This window comes from Moschus berezovskii, chromosome 24 (assembly GCF_049115385.1).
Source record: "Moschus berezovskii isolate FMDL1 chromosome 24, NW_MosBer_1.0, whole genome shotgun sequence".
Lineage (NCBI taxonomy): Eukaryota > Metazoa > Chordata > Mammalia > Artiodactyla > Moschidae > Moschus > Moschus berezovskii.
The window spans coordinates 45,854,381-45,874,410 of NC_142483.1; the positions used below are offsets into that span (position 1 = coordinate 45,854,381).

General features: G+C 41.0%; 1 protein-coding gene across 1 annotated transcript in view; it reads right to left on the reverse strand.

Moving 5' to 3' along the window:
• ABHD5 (abhydrolase domain containing 5, lysophosphatidic acid acyltransferase) overlaps window positions 1–19,734 on the reverse strand; it is a 44,108-nt gene extending 24,374 nt beyond the window's left edge. The window contains exons 1-2 of the mRNA XM_055414496.2: window positions 19,589–19,734; window positions 1,561–1,646 (exon numbers count right to left, since the gene is read on the reverse strand). Of these exons, the coding sequence (XP_055270471.1) occupies window positions 1,561–1,646; window positions 19,589–19,635 (133 nt within the window). The 5' untranslated portion in view covers window positions 19,636–19,734. The remainder of the gene's footprint in view (window positions 1–1,560; window positions 1,647–19,588) is intronic.
• Between the last annotated feature and the right edge of the window lie 296 nt (window positions 19,735–20,030).

Genomic DNA, 20,030 nt, shown 5'->3' on the forward strand with positions numbered 1-20,030 from the left:
TCTGGAGAGGGAGGCGAGCTGGTGTTAGTGCCAAGCCCAACCACACTGGTGTTCTGAACACAGATATCGCGTGTGTATTCCTATAAAAACTACCTGTGACTCTGTGAGAGCTCATCTCACTGTATTAATTGGTGCTCCTGTATCTGATATTGGAGCGGGGGCCGATTCCTATTTGCATCCCTAGAACCTAGCAGGAGGAAATCATTATGTTCACTACATACATGAAATGAGTTCCCAGTGCTCCTGCCCTTTTTTTTTTTAAATCTCCTGACAAGAATTTTTTCATTTAGTAAACCACAAGGACAACCGTCCCAGCTTTAGAGAGAACAAGATTACCCAATGGAATTACATGTGAAAAATACATGTAAAAAGGCTAAATGTCCCCTTTCAGGGATATATCCAGTTACAGTCACTTATTCCTGAACCATTCAAATTTACAACAAAATTCATTTGTGGCAGAGAGGATGAAAAACAGGTGTAAGAATCTGCACAAACATACACAATAATCACAGATGTATACCACTTAAACTCCTCCTCTAAACAAAACTGCACAGTAAACAACATTACTTGAAAGTATATCCACAGATGCCTAAGAATACTCTGAGAGTACACGCGTGGGTAAACTTCAGCACTCACAAGAAACAACAAAAACAAAAAAGTTTCCATTCTACTATGAATGTCAACATAAAGAATCCTACAATCCTAGAACCAAAAGAAATCTAAGGGTCACCACACCCACTTCCTCTTACAGGCAAAAACTAGGAGACTGAGAAAAGGGACTTGCCCAAGATCCGGTAAGCCCCGGCTGCAGCCCTGGGTCTAGACTAGGTTACACGGCTATACTACATTATCTTTTCCAACAGACAAGGCTGCCTGCGCTGCAGCACCTGCAGGCTGCTCTCAAAGCACAGTCTGGGGACTTCTGGTGAGTTGCAAGCCCTTTTGGGAAGCCTTCCCAGGTCAAAACTAGTTTCAAAACAGTCTCAGACTTCACCTGCTTTTTTCCACTCTCATTCTCTGATGCGTATACAGTGGAGCCTTCCAGAGAAAACATGGTAAGTGGCGACCAACAGTCTAAAGGCAGAAGCACATATAGGTCTCCAGGGGTCTTACCTTAAGCAGATATTAAACAGATCTGTAGACTTGTAAACAATGTTACTTGTCTCCATACATTTGTTCAGAAAGTAGCTATTTTTAGAAAATGTTATTTAAGCTGCAATGCATTTATTGCTAGGGTTGTAAAGTAAATTAATAAGTTACCATAGTTTAAATTATACAGTTTTAATTTTTAATACAGTAACTATTGATAGCTAGAACCACTAAACAAAGACCCTCGGGGTACTTCTTAGTTGAAGAGTATAAAAGGACCTCAAGACCAAAAGGTCTGAAAACCCTTGCCTTCTTTCCACACTCACACACTTGCTGATGACATGAAAAAGGAAAAAAAGTTCTTTTGCCAACTAACACACCACAGAATCGTATCTTCAGTTTCAAGGCAAAGCAATATATTGGACCTATTTTAGTAAACGGCTCAGTTCACGTATAAGAAGAAAACCTTACATTTTAAAATTTTCTCTTCAGCTTCTTTAAGGTGTGAGGTTGATGTAGGGCACCATGTGGGAAGCCAAGCAGTTAGCCATCCTGACCTAGAGCATCAAAACAAAATACAAAGAGGTGAGTTCACGCTCTTCTCAGCTCCCAACTGTTACACAGGGAGAAGAAAGGCAGAATAGAAGGTTCACTGTCTGCGTGATGAGGAAGCTGTCTGCAGGTGACAAATTCACCAAATAGGTACAAAGCATTGTGATAAAGTACTGAGATACAGACAGCTTCAACCTGAGAACCTCCATGTAGATCTCAAAGTCCATCTTACCTTCATGGATAGCCACACTCCACACAGTCAAGTAGACTAAAAATGGACAGAACAAGAAAAGAGGAAAAAAGGCATTCCCCTACCCCACTGCAAGACAGTTTCTCATCAGGGTGGAAGCACAAAAAGTCAAAGACCATGAGTTCGATCATTTCAATGGCAGGTTCACAGCAAATATAAAACACACTTTCTATGAGGGCAGAGAGAAGAGAACCCTTATTAAAGAATGAGATTTTTTAAAAAAAGCCTTCAAATCTTATGGTTAAGAGTAGAACACATTTCTAAAACAAATGCAGAGGCTGGGCCCATGTACAATCTACCAGACTATCAAAAGCTTTGGATTCCAGCAAACAGCAAATGATGAGAATGTCCCAGGCATCTGGTGGAAGACAGCTAAACAGAGAACAAGCAAGCAGGCCTTGGGCAAGAGGTGAGGAAAGGTGCAGTGAGGCTCGTAGCAAACCAAACAGAGGGGGAGCCTTCAAATCCTGGCTCAGCAGCAGAACGTAGGCACATCCATGACGCGGGACATCAGCAGTCACCTGACAGTTCTCAAGAGCTCAGCACTTGGCCAGTATCACTTAAAGTGTGACCTTTCCCATGAGAGAAAATGAATTCAAGAAGACGAAGCAGATTCCAGAAGAGACGCAACAGCCAAAACGAAGGCTCGGGCAACAGGGATGGAGACAAGAAGATGAGAAATAATGAAAAATTAAACCAGGTGAGGGTAAGAACCTATAACTAGAAGATGAATAAGTTCTAAAGATTGAATGCATGGCATAGTGACTATAGTCAACAATACTGTACTGTAGACTAGTAACTAAGAGACTAGATCTTAAATATTCTCACCACACACAAAAAAGAGAATTATGTGATGTGGTAGAGGTGATAGCCAAGCTATGGTGGGAATCATGCTGCAATATATAAATGGATAAATCAACACACTGTATATCTTGAACTTAACAAAGTTACATGTTAATTATATCACAATTTTAAAAATAGAAAAAAGCAAAAAAAATCTAATGGAAGAAGCAGGAGACACAATAACTCTAATACATGATAGAATGAACTCACTTTACAGTTACTTATTAAGCACACACTATCTTTACAGAACTATTCTATTCACTTGGGGTGTATCAGTTACCAAACAGAGCTAACAATGATTAATTCTCCCTAAAGGGATCAGGAAGTTGTTTTTGGACTGGATATTCACAAATAGGGCATTTCTTTCTTTTTTTAAAAAAAATATATTTTATTGAAGTATAGTGGACTTACAGTGTTTCATGTGCACAGCATGGTAATTCAGTTATACAAATACACATATATTATTTTTGAATTTATTTTCCATCATAGGTTATTACAAGATATTGACTACAGTTCCCTAAGTTATACAGAAAACCTTTGTTGCTTGTTGCGTATCTATTTTTTAATTAGAAATCTAGCATTCTATTCATACTAAGTCAAAATGTCATAATTTTTCCAAATTTATGGAAATTTGGAAATGAATTTAGGCAAAAATTCATGTTTATAAAATACATATATCATACATATTTATATATATATATATGTATACAAAAGCTTTTCTACTACACTTGATAAAGGCTTGAGAAAGAACATCCCCCTAAAAAAGAAGAGATGGAGAAACTGAAGAACATAAACTAAATGAAATGGGAGCACTGAATATGAAATAGAAAAAATGAAACAAACTAGATAAAAGTAAAAGATCATCATATAGTCCAGTTGTTTTTAAACATGACTGCTCATTAGAAACATACCTGGAGCTCTGGAGAAAAAAAGCAATACCTGAGAATTTGTACTCTCAAAAAATTTCAAGATAATTCTGATATGCATCTGGATTTTAAAAAGTGATGACAGGTTCTTCTATTAGATCCTAGTTTTGGTGATACAGAGTTCTATTATTTTTCTGTTGATCAATCATGACACAATAGTATTAAGTAATACTGTGATCATAGTTATGTAGTCACAATAGTAAAAGATATTTATCAGTTTTCACAATCAATAGACAAAAAATAAAAGATAATTACAACCGCAAGCCGTAATTGGAACATGATTAACAATATAAAATAATTACATACAATTTAGGGAGGGTCAAGGGGAGTGATGCGGTAAGTGGAAGGGCATACATGCACAAGTTTTCATCCACCCAGCCAGTCGGTTGGTGCATTTAATCCATTTACATTTAAGGTAATTATCGCTATGTATGACCCTGTTTGGAGAAGGAAATGGCAACCCACTCCAGTACTCTTGCCTGGAAAATTCCATGGACTGAGGAGCCTGGTGGGCTACAGTCCATAGGGTTGCAAAGAGTCAAACACGACTGTGCGACTTCACTTCACTTCATGATCCTATTACCATTTTCTTAATCGTTTTGGGTTTATTTCCTGTAGGTCTTTTCCTTCTACTGTTTCCTGTCTAGAGAAGTTCCTTTAGCATTTGTTGTCAGGCTGGTTTGGTGGTGCTGAATTCTCTTAACTTTTGCTTGTCTGAAAAGCTTTAGATTTCTCCATCAAATCTGAAGGAGTCTTGCTGGGTAGAGTATTCTTGGTTGTAGGTTCTTCCCTTTCATCACTTTAAATCTATCATGCCATTCCCTTCTGGCTTGTAGAGTTTCTGCTGAGAATTCAGCTGATAGCCTGATAGAAATTCCCATGTATGTTATTTGTCAGTTTTTTCCTTTTCGGTTTTAATATTTTCTCTGTCTTTAAATTTTGTCAGTTTGATTACTATGTGTTTCAGTGTGTTCCTCCTTGGGTTTATCCTTCCTGGGGCTCTCTGTGCTGCCAGAACTTGGTTGACTATTTCCTTTCCCATGTTTGGCAAGTTTCCAGCTATTATCTCTTCACATATTTTCTCAGGTCCTTTCTCTCTCTCCCCGTTCTGGGACCCTTACAGTGTGAATGTTGGTGTGTTTAATGTTGGTCTCTTAGGCTGTCTTCATTTCTTTTCATTCTATTTTCTATATTCTCTTCTGTGGAAGTGATTTCCACCATTCTGTCCTCCAGGTCATTTATCCATTCTTCTGCCTCAGTTATTCTGCTATTGGTTCCTTCCAGTGTATTCTTCATCTCTGTTTGCTTGTTCTTTAATTCTTCTAAGTCCTTGGTAAACATTTCTTGTATCTTCTCAATCTTTGCCTCCATTCTTTTCCCAAGATCCTGGATCTTCTTCACTATCATTATTCTGAATTCTTTTTCTGGAAGGTTACCTATCTCCACTTCATTTAGTTGCTTTTCTGGGGTTTTATCTTGTCCCTTCATCTGGGGCATAACTTTCTGCTTTTTCATCGCGGTTAACTTTCTATAATACAGTTTTTGTTTTAGCCACTGCAAAACTGTGCTTCTGTCTATCCTCTGATGGATGGGGCTAAGAGGCTTGTGTAAGCTTCCTGATGGGAGGGACTGGCATGGGAAAAACTGGGCCTTGCTCTGGCAGGCAGGGTCTTGCTCAGTAAAGCTTTAATCCAATTATCTGCTGATAGGTAGGGTTGCACTCCTTCCCTGGTAGTTGCCCTGGGGCGACCCAGCCCTGGGGTCTACAGACTCTATGGTAGGATTAATGGTGAACCCCAAGAGGGTTTACGCCAAGGGGGATCTTCCAGCACCACCATTCCTGCAGTGAGTCCCTGCTGACCCACACCTCCACAGGAGGCCCTCCAACACTAGTTTTGGTTCAGTCTCCAGTGGGGTTACTGCTGCTCTCCTCTGGGTCTTCGTGTGCTCAAAATTTTGTTTGTGCCCTCAAAGACTGGAGTCTCTGTTCTCCCTTGGTCCTCTGGAAAGGCTATAATCAAATCCCACTGGCCCTCAAGGCCAGATTCCCTGGGGACTCCCAGTCCCTTTGTCAGATCCCCAGGCTGGGAAGCCTCGTGTGGGGTTCGGAACCTTCACAATAGTGTGAGAACTTCACTGGCATTATTCTTCTCCAGTCTGTGGATCACCCACCTGGTGGGTCTGGGATTTTCACTTTATCGTTATCGCGCCCCTCCTACCGTCTTGCTGAGACTCCTTCTTGGTCTTTGGACGGGGGGTATCTTTCTTTTGGTGGGCTCCAGCATCCTCCTGTCGATGGCTGTTCAACAGCTAGTTGCAATTTTGGTGCTCTCGCAGGAGGAGGTGAGCACACATCCTTCTACTCCACCGTCTTGAACTGAAACCAGAGGCTATTTCAAAAGCTGCAGTGCTGGTTCAGGCATTCCCCGTGTTGGAAAGGCATGAGCACATGCACACAATGAGGTATGCCAAGGATGTGGTGAGGCGACAAGGTCACTGCTTCCAATGGCTGCTCTAACAAATTACCACCTGCTTTAAGCCACAGAAATTCATTTAGTCACAGCTCTGGAGACCCAAAGTCTGAATTCAGTGCCACTGGGCTGAAACCTAGCTGCTGGCAAGGCCACCCTCCCAACGTAGGCTCAAAGGGAAAAACTCTTTCCTAGTCTCAGCACGGTTCTGGCGGCTGCTGGTATTCCTCACCCCGGAGCAGCATCACTCCAGTTACCCGTGGCCCTACTACATGCCTTCCCACTGCGGCATGTCTTCTGAAGCAGGAAGTATGTTTCCAGGTAGAGTAAATACACTCGATAAATAGTAGTTGATATTATACTGACAACAATAGCTATGATTCAGTAACATTGATGAGGCATAAGAGTTTTATATATGGTTCAGAGGGAGCTCAAAGACAAGAAGCGACTGAGAACTGTCCTTTTACATAAACTACTTATCGCAAAGGTAAGGTTACTTCTGGTTGACCTGCACTGGGAACTGCAGCCCTGCTCCAGCCTTTCATTGAAGCTTTAATGTCATTTTTGGCATTTTCTCTTCTCCTCTAGACATATAACATTCCCTGTCCTCTTGCTTCCTGGACCTGAATATCCTTGGAACATACCTCTCCCTTTCTTCCCATGATTCACTGGACTCTCATCAACCTCAGATTAGAGTCCATTTCTCCCACATACCCACAGAGGATAGATCAAGGTGGCAGGATGGACTCCTGTCACCAAGCTCTGTTTTCTTAATTCTCAAGTTGTGTCCTCAAGCTCACATTTACTCATCAGCATCCTCACCTAACTGAAAGATCCCTGAAGGTAAGGACTCACTGCATGCTCAGTTTCTATCCCAATACCTAGCATATTAATACACATTCATGATATGAAGTTTTTTGCTTCACCTTAAGTGTACTGCTTGCAATGAATTAGAAGTGGATGACTGTGAAGCTCTCCATCTTAATATACAATTGGATTACATAGATGTATGCATGTATGTCAAAATTCAGCAAATGAACACATAAAAACTTAAGCATTTCATCATAATAAAATTTTGCACCAAAAGAAAAAAGGTAAACAGTCTGAATTTGATAATTGGTTACAAAGAAAGGATAATAGAGGATTCCTACGTTTCTGTCTGAGATGCCACCAATAACAATAGAGAACACATGAATAAGAATAGCTGTGAGGGACTTCCATAGCGGTCCAGTGGTTAAGACTTCACCTTCTAATGCTGGGGGTGTGGGTTCAATCCCTGGTTGGGGAGCTCAGACCCCCACATGCCTTGTGGCCAAAAAAATGACAACATAAAACAGAAGCAATAATGTGACAAATTCAATAAAGACTTTCACAATGGTTCACAACAAGAAAAAATCCTTTAAAAAATAAAAGAATAGCATTGAATAGAAAAACATGCTAAGTTCTGAATAGGTTGATACAGCATCTACCACATTTTTCTAGGGTTTGTAGGCTCATCCTATTGCATTTCCCTCCCCTATAAAATTTCTCTAGGCATTATGTATAACAAGTGCTCAATAAATAATGTTTGCTGAATGATTAAGTCACTCACAATCCAAGACACTCCTAGTTCAGGCTACACCCATGTCACAGATGCAAACACTGAGGTTTAGAAATGTCAAGCAAAAAGCCCAAGAGTATAGCGCTAGTAAGTTCAGCTCAGTCGCTCAGTCATGTCCGACTCTTTGCCACCCCATGAACCGCAGCACGCCAGGCCTCCCTGTCCATCACTAACTCCCAGAGTCCACCCAAACTCATGTCCATTGAGTCGGTGATGCCATCCGTAAGTATGACATAAATAGAAATGTGATTTGAACTGAGTGACTTCAAAACTTTTTTCTCAGGCGACCACCTTCCTTAAAATGTCTGAGGAGTTATCATTACCGACAGAACAAAGTCATATTCCTCAGACCCGCGCAGAAAATGTTTCACATTCCATCCACAGATTAACCTCTCCTCATCTTAAATCTTTTCACACTGGACTTTTTCCGTACCTCATAACTCCCCAAATTTCATAATATTTTATGCCTCTGTGGTTCTCCCTCTGTCCAGAATACCTTGTCTTTTCTGAGATACTTAGTATCCCGGATCCTGATGTCAAGAGTCATTAGTCACTCCTCTGACCCTTGTCACAGATACAGTTACTATTATTGCTCTGGTTACTTGTTTGTGTATTTATCTGCCCTATTGCACTCTGAGCATCAGTTCAGTTCAGTCGCTCAGTCGTGTCTGACTCTTTGCGACCCCATGAATCACAGCACGCCAGGCCTCCCTGTCCATCACCAACTCCCGGAGATAACAAATGCTAAATCCACATTTAATATCATTCTTATATTGCCAGTACCAAAAACACTAACTGGATGGTGGCCATGTGAGTGTTTCAAAACTGTGTGTGTGAAATGAAAGCCTTGGTCATAAGAACTAAAAGAAGTGGATGAAGGAAGGCAAATGAGGATCATCTCTGTAGGCAGAGAACACCTCCAGTACCACCGATTCTCATTAGAAGATAGGACATGGGCAAGTTACAGGCCTGAACCTCCCAAAACAAAAAACAAACCAATGTCAGTGCAAAAAGGTCAATCAAGAAAAGGGTAATCAGCAGAATGAACAATTTAGGAAGGTGATCAGAAGCACTGAACTTCACACTTTTTTCTTCACATACATACATTTTTCCTTTTTATCTGCTAGTCAAATTTCTTCTTGTCTTTCTCTCTTTAGATATAAAGACTTCTTATAAGTTTCATAACTATGTATGTATGTATGCATATGAACTCACACACAGAGGGTTACAGGACAGGACTGTAAGCAGACGTGGGCTTCCCAGGTGGCTCAGGCGGTAAAGAATCCACCTGCCAATCCAGGAGATGCAAGAGACTCAGGTTCGATCCCTGGTTCAGGAAGATCCTCCGCAACAGGAAATGGCAACCCAGTCCAGTATCCTCCCCTGGGAAATCCCATGGACAGAGGAGTCTAGTGGGCTACAGTCCATGGGGCCACAAAAGAGACATGACTGAGCGACTGGACAACAACATAAGCAAATGTACTTGGTCAGGTTTACATGGCAGGTGGGTTATACTGTGGAGAAAATACGTGAAAAGAAGAATGCTGGGGTTCCAGTTCTAGAAGGAAGATCCTGCTCTCATCTCCTCCACACACACACTGAATCCACAGCTATAGATGGAACAATCTCCTCTGACCATAACCTAAAAGCTGGCTGAGCAAGCCCTCCATAAAAGGGGCAAACCAGAGAGAAACTACGTCGAAGCAGGTGGGAAAGGCTGAGACACAATCTCACCGTAAATCACAATCCTTTGTGATTGTCCAAGAAGCTAATTTTATTTTTACTAGTTCCCAGTAGTTGAGGGTGTGCCAACACAGTGTCCCAAAGGGGAGGATCTCAGTCAGCACCTAGATTTAGGCTGGTTGGAAGCCAAACACTCAGGCATCAGTTTTTAAAGAACACAACAAAAGCAAAAATAAACAAGCACAACTACATCAAACTAAAAAGCTTCTGTGCAGCAAAGGAAACCCTCAACAAAACAAAAAGGCAACCTACGAAATGGGAGAAAACATCTGAAAATCATAAATTTGATAAGAGGTTAATATCCAAAATACATAAAGAACTCATGCAACTCAACAGTCAAAAAAAAAAAAATCCAGTTAAAAAATAGGCAGAGGATCTGAATACACATTTTGCCAAAGACAACATACAGATGGCAAACAGACAGATGAAAAGCTGCTCAGATCGCTAACATCGGAAAAATGTAAATCAGAACCATAATGAGATATCCTCTCACACTTGTTAGAATGGCTATCATCAAAAAGGTAAGAAAGAAAAAATGTTAGAGATAATACAAGGAAAAAGGAACCCTTGCACACTGTTGGTAGAAAACAGTATGAAGTTTCCTCAAAAAATAAAACTACCCTAGGATCCAGCAGTTCCACTTCTGTGTATTTATCTGAAGACAAAAAAAGTAACTTGGAAAGATATATGCACCCCAGTGTTCACTGAAGCATTATCTATAATACAATGGCCAAGATACGGAAAAAAAAACCTAAATGTTCATCAACAAACTGACAGAGAAAGAGTGTATGTTACACAAAACATATACATAATGGAACGTTATTCAGCCATAAAAAGAATGAAATATTAACATCTGTACAACATAGGTGAACCTAGGGGTATCACGCTAAGTGAAATTAAGTCAGACAGAGAAAGACAAATTCATATGATCTCACTTACATGTGGAATCTTTCAAAACAACTGTAACAACAATACGCTCAGAGGTAAACTGGTGGTTGACAGAGCAGAGTGGGAAAAATGGGTGAAGGGAGTAGAAGGTAAAAACTTCCAGCTATAAAAGAAGTAAGTCATGGGGATGTAATGTATAGCATGTCAACTATAGTTAATGATACTGTACTGCATATTTGAAAGCTACTGAGAGAGCAAATCTAAAAAAGTTGTCATCACAAAAAAAATTTCTATAACTTTGCATGGTTAACTAGACTGACTGTGATGATCATTTCACAATATATAAAAATACCAAATCATTATGTTATACCCCTGAAACAAATACAAAGATATATGTCAATTATGCCTCAGTAATAAATAAGAAAGCTAGAACAGAAGATCGATAAGAGCCTATATTAAAATGAGGCTCCAATCTAACATCCTCTGCTACCAGTTTCACATTTTCTGAATTAACAGGAGGTAAGACTTATTTAACTTATATGCAGAGTACATCATGAGGAACACTGAGCTGGAAGAAGCACAAGCTGGAATCAAGACTACTGGGAGAAATATCAATAACCTCAGATATGCAGATGACACCACCCTTATGGCAGAAAGTGAAGAGGAACTAAAAAGCCTCTTGAGGAAAGTGAAAGAGGAGAGTGAAAAGGTTGGCTTGAAGCTCAACATTCAGAAAACAAAGATCATGGCATCTGGTCCCATCACTTCATGGGAAATAGATAGGGAAACAGTGGAAACAGTGTCAGACTCTATTTTTTGGGGCTCCAAAATCACTGCGGATGCTGATTGCAGCCATGAAATTAAAAGATGCTTACTTCTTGGAAGGAAAGTTATGACCAACCTAGATAGTATATTAAAAAGCAGAGACATTACTTTGCCAACAAAGGTCCGTCTAGTCAAGGCTATGGTTTTTCCAGTGGTCATGTATGAATGTGAGAGTTGGACTGTGAAGAAAGCTGATCGCTGAAGAATTGATGCTTTTGACCTGTGGTGCTGGAGAAGACTCTTGAGAGTCCCTTGGACTGCAAGGAGATCCAACCAGTCCATTCTAAAGGAGATCAATCCCGGGTGTTCATTGGAAGGACTGATGCTAAAGCTGAAACTCCAGTACTTTGGCCACCTCATGCGACGAGTTGACTCATTGGAAAAGACTCTGATGCTGGGAGGGATTGGGGGCGGGAGGAGAAGGGGACGACAGAGAATGAGATGGCTGGATGGCATCACCGACTCGATGGACATGAGTTTGAGTGAACTCCGGGAGTTGGTGATGGACAGGGAGGCCTGGCGTGCTGTGATTCATGGGGTCGCAAAGCGTCGGACACAACTGAGCGACTGAACTGAACTGAAGACCTCTAGGCATCTCTGTCAAATGCTACCTATTACTAAGGTACCAAGATAATAGAAAGCATTACTACTATCAGATTATTTGCAAATATGTAAACTACTGACAAATTATAAAGGAAAAACAAGTCTTCAGCAATGAAAATTTCAATTTATTCAACTGCCTGCTAAGCTGCAACTAAAACTATTGTTTTTCAGTTGCAGCTTAACAGGCAACTAAAAGAACCTCATGCTCTTTAGAGCTTAAATTAAAAAAAAAAAGTTCTTGACAAGATGGTCATCAACATCTATGTCTGGCCACAAGTACATGAATTAGTACCAATAGGAAGTTACTCACAACTCAATTTCATTAATTTTTTTCAGCAAATATTCCTCAATAACAGGACGGTTCTTGGCCAAAGAGAATCAGAAGCCAGTACAACAAAAACAACAAATAACAAGTAAAATGAACTATAATCTACTATTGTTCCTCCTCACATCATAGACACATTGGGGCAGAGGAAACACAAATGCAATCTTTGTTTTAGTATTCAAATTATATATAAAAAATTTCAGTTTCTGAATGCCTACTATGCACAAGGCATTAGAGTTTAAAATGTGATGTGGCAGCCGTTAATATAGGAATCATGCCTACCTTCACCTATTCATCACTCATCACAAAATCAATTTTTAAGGGATAGGATTGTCTTGTCTATGCATTTTGCCTCCCAGTGATTGCCTTAACTCAAAGCAAAGGGGCAAAATAATGTTTTTATGTTTGCAAGGCTTTTTATTGCATTACATTACAAATAAGGGCTCTTCAACCACAAGAGGGGCCAACAATAACTCTCCAGGTTTTTTACAGCAGCTTTTTCAACAAAGTAGAAGACTTTTTTTAAGTGGAGTTTTTCTAAAGTATATTTAAACTGAAAATATATATTTAACAAAATACAGTAAAAGTTTATCTTCACTGTTAATGGAACTGTAAAGATACCTCTGTTCCCTTGGCCCTCATGTTTCTAATCAGTTTTTGCCTTAACTAGATGACAATGTTTTATATAAATTGCCTTAATTTTTTTCTTAGAGTTATTCTACAGGATTGAGTGTTAGCGCATAATAGGCCCAAAGGCACATTTTTAAAGAGTGACGGCAAGGGTGTACCTCTTCTTCCCTTCAGTTTATAAGCTTTTGCTCATGAGTTCCCACACCTTAGCTGGCAACCTCTATGATTCAACTCTAAAACACCCATCCAACCTCACTTCCTGTCTTTGGGGTAAATTGACCTCGTCTTCAAAGAAACCCTTTGCCTCTTCCATAAAATCTCCTATGCCATTCAGAGTTGTTTTTGCATTTCTTGGCTTACTGGGTGCAAGACTGAGATCAGAACTAAGCACACAGTCTGAAGTTTGTCAGATGTCCAGCCATACTTCTGAGGGCACAAAATCCAAAAGAACAATTCAATTTACCATGGCCGTGATACAGTGAACAAGATACAGGGCTGCCTCCTCAGAACTTTGGGAAATACACAGAAAAGCAAAAATTAACTTCTCTAATAAGCAGATAAACAGTAAACACCATCATACGTTGCTGAGGCCCTGACTTCAGAAGAGATGAAAAGTGTCAGCTGTAATATAAAGATAAGACATTCACAATAGGGACTCTATCTATCTATGGCATCAGGAAGATTTTATCATACACTGTCTCATCTATTGAGACCCAACCTCATTAGGAAGGCTGAGGACCCAAGCCCTAAAGCATCTAAACAAAATACTAAATAAACTTGCTTTGCAACCTGTAACATGTAAACAATACTTTTAGTGAGCAGACTTCCAAGTAAGAAAAGCTTTAAAACACTATACCAAAGGTGGCAACTCTAAGGAAAGACAAATAAGATGTGTTTAGCATATTAACAGTTTGTTAACTCAAGAATCTGATTTTAAGTATCCCGAGTTCTACAAAAAAAACTGAAACTTTTTCCCTGAATTTTCTATGTACTCTTTCTCTCTCTTTTTTTAAAAATAGTGTTAACATCGTACTTGTATCCTAGGCTATCAACATTTAAATTTCCTAGCAATTCCTGTTTTCTTCTCTAAAGCATTTGACTATCCATAAGTATTACTAAATCTGAATTGCACAAACTGTAAATATTGTGAAACAGTGAAAGAGGTTTCAAAGTATTCTGAAGAAAATATACAGAAATCTCGTCAGTTTCCACATAGTTTTGGCTACTTAAATAACACTTCTAATTAGGTTACAAGTAAAGAGAATTTCATTATATTACAGGTTTGTTTAAAGTGGCCTATACTGACTGGTACTATCAAGAAAGAAAAGCTATGCTTATTACTGCTCTCTATAAGCTACTCTAAGCAAGTATTCCGGAGAAGGCAATGGCAAGCCACTCCAGTACTCTTGCCTAGAAAATCGCATGGACAGAAGAGCCTGGTGGGCTGCAGTCCATGGGGTCGCTATGAGTTAGACATGACTGAGCGATTTCACTTTCACTTTTCACTTTCACACGTTGGAGAAGGAAATGGCAACCCACTCCAGTGTTCTTGCCTGGAGAACCCCAGAGACGGCGGAGCCTGGTCGGCTGCCGTCTGTGGGGTCGCACAGAGTCGGACACGACTGAAGTGACTTAGCAGCAGCAGCAGCATACTGACTGGTACTATCAAGAAAGAAAAACTATGCTTATTACTGTTCTCTATAAGCTACTCTAAGCAAGTATTCCGGAGAAGGCAATGGCAAGCCACTCCAGTACTCTTGCCTAGAAAATCCCATGGATGGAGGAGCCTGGTGGGCTGCAGTCTGTGGGGTCGCTAAGGGTCGGACACGACTGAGCGATTTCACTTTCACTTTTCACTTTCACACATTGGAGAAGGAAATGGCAACCCACTCCAGTGTTCTTGCCTGGAGAATCCCAGGGACGGGGGAGCCTAGTGGGCTTCCGTCTGTGGGGTCACACAGAGTTGGACACGACTGAAGTGACTTAGCAGCAAGCAAGTATTCGATCTATCTCATTTAGAGAAACTATGAGGTTTTCATTTTTATTATAAATATCCAAACTGATTAGAGTTATGAATATATGTATTCCTCTGAAATAATTCCTTAACCAGTGAATGACTGAAAACTTCCAGACTGAAAATGATAACCCTTGGGCAAATAAAGACCTTTTTTTCCTGGGAAATGACTTCTTAAATCCTACCCAGGAAAAGAAGAAGAAGAAGAAAAAAAAGAGAGTATGTCTCACACAAGTCAGAATTTAAGTTATTAACATGCCATTTTATTTTAAATAAATGATACTAAAGAGACAAATTATCATAACAATTAGATCAATGACAACATAGGCTCTTTAATATGTTAATATTTCAACACATTAATTAGCATTATTTTAACTATTTAACCTGTAACTATTTTTTTCCATTTTTTTCTATTTAAAAATATTTTTGTACAATTTTTAAGGTTATTTTCCTAACCTATAACTTTTTCCACATGCTGGAAATCTTCTCCCCCAATTGCTTTATACCTTCTTGCACATAGTAAGAAAGCCATTCTGGAATCAGACATAGCATCATCATCCAACATACATAATTAAGAAGCTACATGTGGAGCTTTTAGATTTTACATTGCTTAATAAATCCAAGTTACATTTTGTTGTTAGTTTCGAAATGAGTTCATCCACTATATAAAGAAAATGAAAAACTAAAGATCCTAGTCTCAAATTTAATAAACTTTAAGAAAAAAAAACCCTTTTCTAGACAATTATTTCAACAATCAGGAGTGAGAAATTACACAACTATGGAATTAGACCAAAAATCTAATTATAAAATGTTTCTGAACGTCTATTATAAATAATACAGACTTTAAGGACTCATTCAGAGGCACATTTTATTCTGAAATGTAATAGTCAGTGTTGTTTTCACTAAGTGTACCACCCATGGGACTTTAAAATCTTTTGTTAGGTCCTTTGTCACAGGAATGACATCTGCATTTGCTGGTCTATAACTGGCATTTTGGAGAACAGGCAAAACAGTGAAGCATGGTTCCCTGTTGGTTCATCCAAGGTCAAGGAGAATAACCATATTCTCAATTCTCTGATACAATTTACGTTTATGATTCTAACTGCTCAAACTCATCCTAGTCAAATTTAAACTTTGAATTTCTTATAACAGTATCTATTGATGTACTTTGATATTTCGGAATGAAAAAATTTAAATCATCAACTGCAAAATGAATAATCAAGTACTAGGATTTTTTATCATAATGTTTGTGTCAGCATAAATTTAAAACAGTTGCAATGTTTAATTCTTAAAATTTTATTGAAACTTTCTATTTATAAAGCCCGTTTGGGCTCAACCAGAAATCTGAGTAACATGAAAGCTTTGTCTTCAATAATCTGACAAAACAAGTACAGAAAAACGATACTATAGGACATGATGGAGGCGCCATAAAGAAAGTGTAGGAAAACACCATGGATCTTAAAAGAAGGGAGATCACCATCTGTCTGGGGTCAGAGAAATCAGTTTGAACCAAGTCATGGAAAAATGGGAGGAAACAGAGAACATGTGTAGGAAACAATGAAAGACACAGCTTGGCTTGAGCCCAGAGCACTGGAAGGAAATAAGACTCCAAAGTTAGCAGCCTCACTGCCTGCAAAGGGCTTGGAAGTCAGGCTGAGGACATATAATACCACCACACTGTGTGAGCGACTGACTGCATGAGTGCTCAGCAGTGTCTGACTCTTTGCCACCCCATGGACTGTAGCCCGCCAGGCTCCTCTGTCCAAGGAATTTTCCAGGCAAGAATACTGGAATGAGTTGCCATTTCCTTCTCCAGGGGATCTTCCTGATCCAGGAATCGAACTCACATTTCCTGCATATTCTGCACTGGCAGGCGGATTTTTTACCACTGAGCCACCTGGGAAGCCCTCTACTGTGGGGGTCTGTGCTACATGTAAGATTGTGCCTCTTGGGGGCTACAGTTAAAAAGATTGCAAAGAGCTGGACATGATTTAGCAACTGAAGAACAAAAAGTCTTCAAATGACTGTTTCATAATTGTTTCCTTTGTTAATGTCATTGCCCCATCTAAATCTGAAATGTCTTAAGAATAAGGAACTTGATTCAAAGACTTCAGTTTTCTCACAATCGACTTTGCTCTTGAGACAGTTCGACTGCTGATTAACCAATTAAAAAAAAATTAAAGTGAGCTCTGTATCAATGAAGGACTAAATAACAAAGTATCCGTGAAGCAAAGGAAATAAGAACTAAACATCCTAGTAAAGCCAATCCCAGTGAGAAGCAAGCAGAGATGTGGGAAAGCTCCTTAGACTAAATCCAGATACCGAGGGAGTTCCAATCCACTCCCACTACTCACTGGTGGAGTGCCAGCTGCAGTCCCAGCTGCAGTTGCACCTGAAAAATGGGTACAGTAGTACTTGGCACATAGGCTCAACCTTAAGGTTTAATATGAATACATTAGGGAACACCCAGCATAAGCAGGTACTTGCTTAGTAGAGTTCACAAGGCCACACCAGTCTATATACTGGATAGTGCTCAAGTGTATCATCAAGAGCACCCAGAGGCCCACCTCTAACAAGGGACTGTGACTGGTCAGCTGCTAAGGATAGTTTAGAGTCTGTCTACAGGGACCTCCTGCTGTCACCCAAAACTGCAAATTCCTTTCCTGGTTGTGCCCTGGACTCGCAAGCCTCCCAGCAACATGGAGGCCAAAGAGACCCCATAAAAGTAGTCTCAGACCCAAAAATGTTGTGACGAACTAGATGGTGACAAGCTAACAGGTTCCTACTTGTGATCACAAGACATTAGGCATCTTACCTCAACAAGTAAGTTCATCAACAAACCAAAACAACAGACTTGTGAGGTGAGTGACTCACATAAACACAAGTCAAGGAAAGAACCTAGTTTCTAGTATTTCACAACTTTTCCCTTCTGTCATCTTTCCAAACACCCTATCTATCATGGGACTTTATATTATCCTCTATCATTTAGGTTATGTTTCATAACGCAAATTTCTCCCAGCATCTGAAGTAGAACTGTTGTCAAAATATTACATACATATGGAGATTAGCATATAAATTTATCTACTTTCCAATCTGAATGGCCTTGAGAAATAAAACAATAATGTTCCTGGCAATGTAATGTTTCCATTAATTAACTGCTCTTCATCTACTGCCAAGTGCATGAAACTACAGATAAAAAACAATAAAATAAACAATGTATTTGTATATCAAAAAGTTTCTCATTAGAACCCTAACTGTTGATGGGAATGTAAACTGGTGCAGCCACTATGGAAAACTGCATGGAGGTTCCTTAAAAAAAACATAGAGTTTCCATATGATCCAGCAATCCCACTCCTGGGGATATATTTAGAAAAGATGAAAACTCTAATTTCAAAAAATATATGCACCCCAATATTCACAGTAGCACTATTTATAAGTCCTGGAAGACAGGAAAGTAACCTAAATGTCCATCAATAGATGAATGAATAAAGAAAATGTGGTGTATATATGTACACACATACACACAAGGGAACACTGACCTTAAAAAAATGAAAAATCGTCATTTGCAGCAACATGGATGGACCTAGAGACTACCATACTAAGGGAACAAAATCAGAGAAAGGTATCACGGGATATCCCTTACAAGTGGAATTTTTAAAAAATGATAAAAATGAACTTATTTACAAAACAGAAACAGACTCAAATATAGACTACAAATTTATGAATACCAAAAGGGAAAGCGGGGGGTGGGATAAATTAGGAGCTTAGGATTAACAGATACACACCAGTATAAATAAAACAGATAAACAAGAACCTACTGTATGGCACAGGGAACTATATTCAATACCTTTTAATAACCTATAATGGAAAAGAATCTGAAAAGAATATATATATATGTTATTTTTCTGTACCGAATCACTTTAATGTACACCTGAACACAATACAGCAAATCACTTGTACTTCATTAAATAAAAATTTTTTTAAAAAGCTTCCCACTAGACATCTTTCTCCCACTTTCATAAAGGTTTCTACACATGTGTCTTCTGAAAAGCAAACACACACATTTCTCCAGTAACGCCAGAACACGTGGAAGCAAAGGAAGATCTCTGTTTGAGAGATCATTGAGTGAACTTGCTATCCACAGCGTGTTAACTTTCTTTCTGTAAACTATCGGGTAAGTTACACATTTTCTGAAAACTAAAGCCTGAGACTCACTCCCCCAGCCCCTTTCCCCCACTCTGCGTTCCCCCCGACAGCCCCTTCGGACCTGCGGCTTCAGGGATGAACCTGGACCCTCGGTCCACCTCCGCTGCGAGGAAGCGCCGCCCCTTCCACAGGCTCCGGAGACACCCGGCCTGGCACTTTCGCCCTCGCTCCCGGCTGCAGCGAGCGCAGCGCTCAACCGAGGTCGGAAGCCGCGCTCGGAAGCGGGCAGCGTGACGCGGCCGTTTCCCGTGACTCGAGTCTGGTGCAGCGACGCCGCTCAGCGCCCGCGGGGCCAGCTGGGGCAGGGCTGGGGTCCGCAGCCGTCTCTGCCGCGAAACCGACCTCAGCAGCGCTGGGGGCCCGCCCACTCGCGCGGCCGCCCGGGGGAGCCGCTCACACGACCCCGCGGGACCCGTCGGCGTGGGGGTCAAGCGGCCTCCTGGCGCAGCCGGGGTCACATTCAGACCCGAAGGGCGCCCGCCGAGGCCAGAGCGGGGCCAGGGGCTTCTCTTCCCCGCGCCGCGCGGATTCGCGGCGGGGCGGGACAACCGAACGACCGGGCAGGTTAGAGCCCTTAGCACTGCCCGCGCGCCCGAGCCAGACGCAGCCCCCGCTGCACTGACCTCTCACTCGGGTCCGCCGAGTCCACCTCCTCCTCCTCTGCCGCCATGGCTGCCGCGCCACTGTCAGACACCACCTCCCAGCCGGCTGACAAGCCGACTGGGATGCCTGGGGCCGCGGCCGCTTTAAGGCCGCCGCCCGCGCATGCGTCGCCCGCCCACTCGCAGGACTGGACGGCGCGGCGGCGCGCGTGCGCGTGCAGGGCCATGCCGCCCCGCCCACCAGCCGCGCCGGCGTCACCGTGTCTGACGCGCTTTGCTGTGAGCGCTAGGCGGGACCCTGCACCTGCAGGCATCCGGTGAGACTCGTCCGTCAGCGTTAGGTGGTGACCAGCTTCAATAATGACTGTATTAATGCATCATCCGCTGATATTGACTGTCAGGTGCTGGGCACTGGACTAGTACCTAGCAGTACCTTGGGGACTGAGGCGCGACTTGCCCAGAA